Here is a 2,992-nt window from a genome sequence, read left to right on the forward strand (position 1 = left end):
AATTTTCCTTTTCCTTTTTTATTTTTTTTTTATTTTCCTTTTCCTTTTCCTTTTTATTTTTCTTTTTCCTTTTTTATTTTTTTCTTTTCCTTTTCCTTTTTTATTCCCTTTTTTCTTTTTTTTTTTTCCTTTTCCTTTTTTTTCTTTCCCCCCCCCCCTTTCTTTTCTTTTTTCTTTCTTTTCTTTTTTTCTTTTTTTCCTAGAACCATTACCAAGCCAGCGCACACCGTATGAAAGGGAGAGTGATGCCAGCGGGCTTAACTGCTAATTAAGTGCAGGGAACTGATTGCTGGGCTGATCTTTCCCTGTGCCCACGTATTTCCACACACACCCCCCAGAAGCGCACGCACCCCGCGAGCAGACAAACAGCCGCAGGAGGTAAGTGGGAGAGGAGTTTATTTCGCGTCCCTGCGGCTCTCCCCCCCGCAGCCAGGGGCACTTCTGCGCCACGTCGGGCGGCAGCACCATGGGCAGGGACTGCCCGTTGAGGGCCACCAGGAGCTGCAGCTCGGCCATGCAGCCCCGCAGCAGCCCCTCCCGGTAGCCGCTGACCCGCAGGTCCAGCGGGCGGCGGTGCCGCAGCAGGCGGTCGGCCAGCCCCAGGCTGCCGGCGGCCAGCAGCGACGGGGCGTACTTGGTGAAGGCGTAGTCGGCCAGGCTCAGCTCCGCCACCCCCCGGGCCAAAATCCCGGCGTCGGAGGCTTCCCCGGCGTCGGCCCCCGGCTCCTCCATCCGCACCCGGGTGAAGTGCTCCAGGAAGAAGCTGACGGTGGGCGCCGCCAGGCTGAAGCCCAGCTTGTGCAGGACGATGCACTCCAGGTTGCAGAGCTGCTGGCGGCTGAAGGCGTCGCAGCAGAGGGCGAGGAGCTGCTTGACGCTGGGCGGGTGCACCTCCACCTGCGGGGGGACGGGAGAGGGGCTGCCGGGGGGCGAAGGGGCGGCCGGGACCCCCCCTCCCCCCCCCAAAAAAAAAAAAATAGTCTGGGGCTCTGCGCCGTACCTGCTTGCAGGCGATGAGCAGCGCCGTCACCCCCAGGAGCTGGAAGCAGTCGGCGGCCACCGGGGTGGTGGCGAGGAAGCGGTCAAGGGTGTTGACGGCCAGGCAGAGCGCCTCGAAGGAGACCCCCAGGTGGCGGTGCACGGGGATGAGCCAGCTCACCAGCTTGCAGCGAGCCTCCGCCGTCACCTGCCGCGACCGGGAGAGACAAGAAGGGACGGGATGGGACGGGACGGGATGGAAGGGGATGGACGGGACAGGATGGGACGGGATGGATGGGATGGGATGGACGACCCCCACCTGCGGCTGCCGGGCGAGCGGCTCCCGGGGCTGGAAGCGGCTCTCCAGCCCCTTTCGGGAGCGGTACCAGCTCTCCCCGTAGTCGCGGAAAGCCTGCAGCTCCAGCCGGCTCTCCCCGGCCGCCTCCTTCTCCTCCGCCGCCTCCGCCCGCCGCCGCCGCCGCCTGCGGTCGGGTCTCGGCGGGCAGGAGCCGAGCCCGGAGCCGAGCCCGAGCTGCGGGGTCCCCCCGCGCCCCCCGCCCGCCGCTTCCACCATGGGGGCGGCCGCGCTGCCGCCGCCGGGCCGGTATTTGAGCCAAGGGGGCGGCGGGGGCGGCGCCGGTCTCCAAAACACAACGCTCGCACCGCGGGGATGCGGCGGGGCCGGGAGGAGCAGGGCAGCGGCTGGAGCCAGCCCCAGCCCCTTTGGCCCCTTTGGCACTTTGTGCTTGGGCCCTACCGAAAGGGACGGTCTCACGGGGAGCTGTGGCTGCTGCTTCAGGTCACGCTGCACGGGAAGCAAATGAATGGGATGAGACCAGGAAGCACAGCACAAATGAAAAAGGAGAAAAATAAAAAGTAAGAGTGCTGCAGTTCTCGATTCTGCACCCAGCTGCCGACTACTTATATCAGGGAGCACTATTTTAGAAAGGTGAAGGGAGGGAAATCAAAGCATTCCTCTAGTCTGACCGCTGGTTTCTACAGCAGAGCTGAGGCCAGACATGGCAATTTTATCAGATATGGGCACACGATTCAGTGATTGCAAAGGGTAAGTAGAAGGAAACGCCCCTGGGTGAAAGCAGACTGAAGAAGTCAATAGGAAATGGTAAAGAGGGACTCAAGCAGCCCACAAACCCAAGGGCAAAAGGGAAGAGAAGATAGGAGCAATGCAGCTTGCAGGACCGGAGCAGGAAACACTCAGAGGACGTACCCAGACCAAGAGGACTTGGTGCCTCTGACACAAAGCACATCCCCCAGAGCACTGCAGCAAGAAACAGCCACTGATACCAGATCTGTGTCCAACACGCTTCAAGAAGAGTGACACAAGTGTATTAAAAGAAGTGTTTATTAAATAAAGGGAACAGAGGAGAAAGTTCATCCGTCCAGGAGAATACAGGCACAAAAGCTGCTCGCATACACTGCAGAAACAGAAAGCCACTGTGGTCTTTTTCTATCCCCATGTAAATTTTATGATAACTGTGCTTATCTATACACCACAGTTTGACCTGTTTCATCAGTTCTGCAGAAAACTGTTGGCCACTTAGGATAGTAACCAGTGCTCTAGTTACTACAATAAAACCCTTAGAAAATTAAAAAAAAAAAAAGATACCTCTGTAAAAGATTACAGAGCAGGGCATGCTGCAGAAACACAAAGAATACCTCTGAACTTCAACATTAACATACATCTATGAAATTGAAAAAATATATTCACCATGGTTAAGTAAGGGAGAAAATCCTCAAGGAAAATCAATGCTCTCATCACTAGGATTTAGCCATTTTATGACACTGATTTATGTGTGAAATTCAAATCCAAAAGAAACAGGAGCCCAACAGTTCTCCAACTACTGAAACCTATCTCCAATTCATATTTCTAAGGATAGAAAAAAATACCTCAACTAGAACAAGAACTAGGAAATCATTCACTTTAAATTTGGCTAGCTGGGATGCAGATTTATTTTTCATCTTCCAGGAATGCAATTTATTTATTCTTTTTTAT

General features: G+C 55.4%; 1 protein-coding gene across 1 annotated transcript; it reads right to left on the reverse strand.

The window, feature by feature from the left end:
• Window positions 1–264: 264 nt before the first annotated feature.
• CCNO (cyclin O) lies at window positions 265–1,552 on the reverse strand. Its single transcript, XM_032205594.1, has 3 exons — window positions 1,298–1,552; window positions 1,001–1,186; window positions 265–897 (listed from the first exon to the last, which is right to left on the reverse strand). Exons 1-3 carry the CDS (start codon window positions 1,550–1,552, stop codon window positions 265–267), a joined length of 1,074 nt encoding a protein of 357 aa, XP_032061485.1.
• Between the last annotated feature and the right edge of the window lie 1,440 nt (window positions 1,553–2,992).

Source organism: Aythya fuligula, chromosome Z, assembly GCF_009819795.1.
Source record: "Aythya fuligula isolate bAytFul2 chromosome Z, bAytFul2.pri, whole genome shotgun sequence".
Classification (NCBI taxonomy): domain Eukaryota; kingdom Metazoa; phylum Chordata; class Aves; order Anseriformes; family Anatidae; genus Aythya; species Aythya fuligula.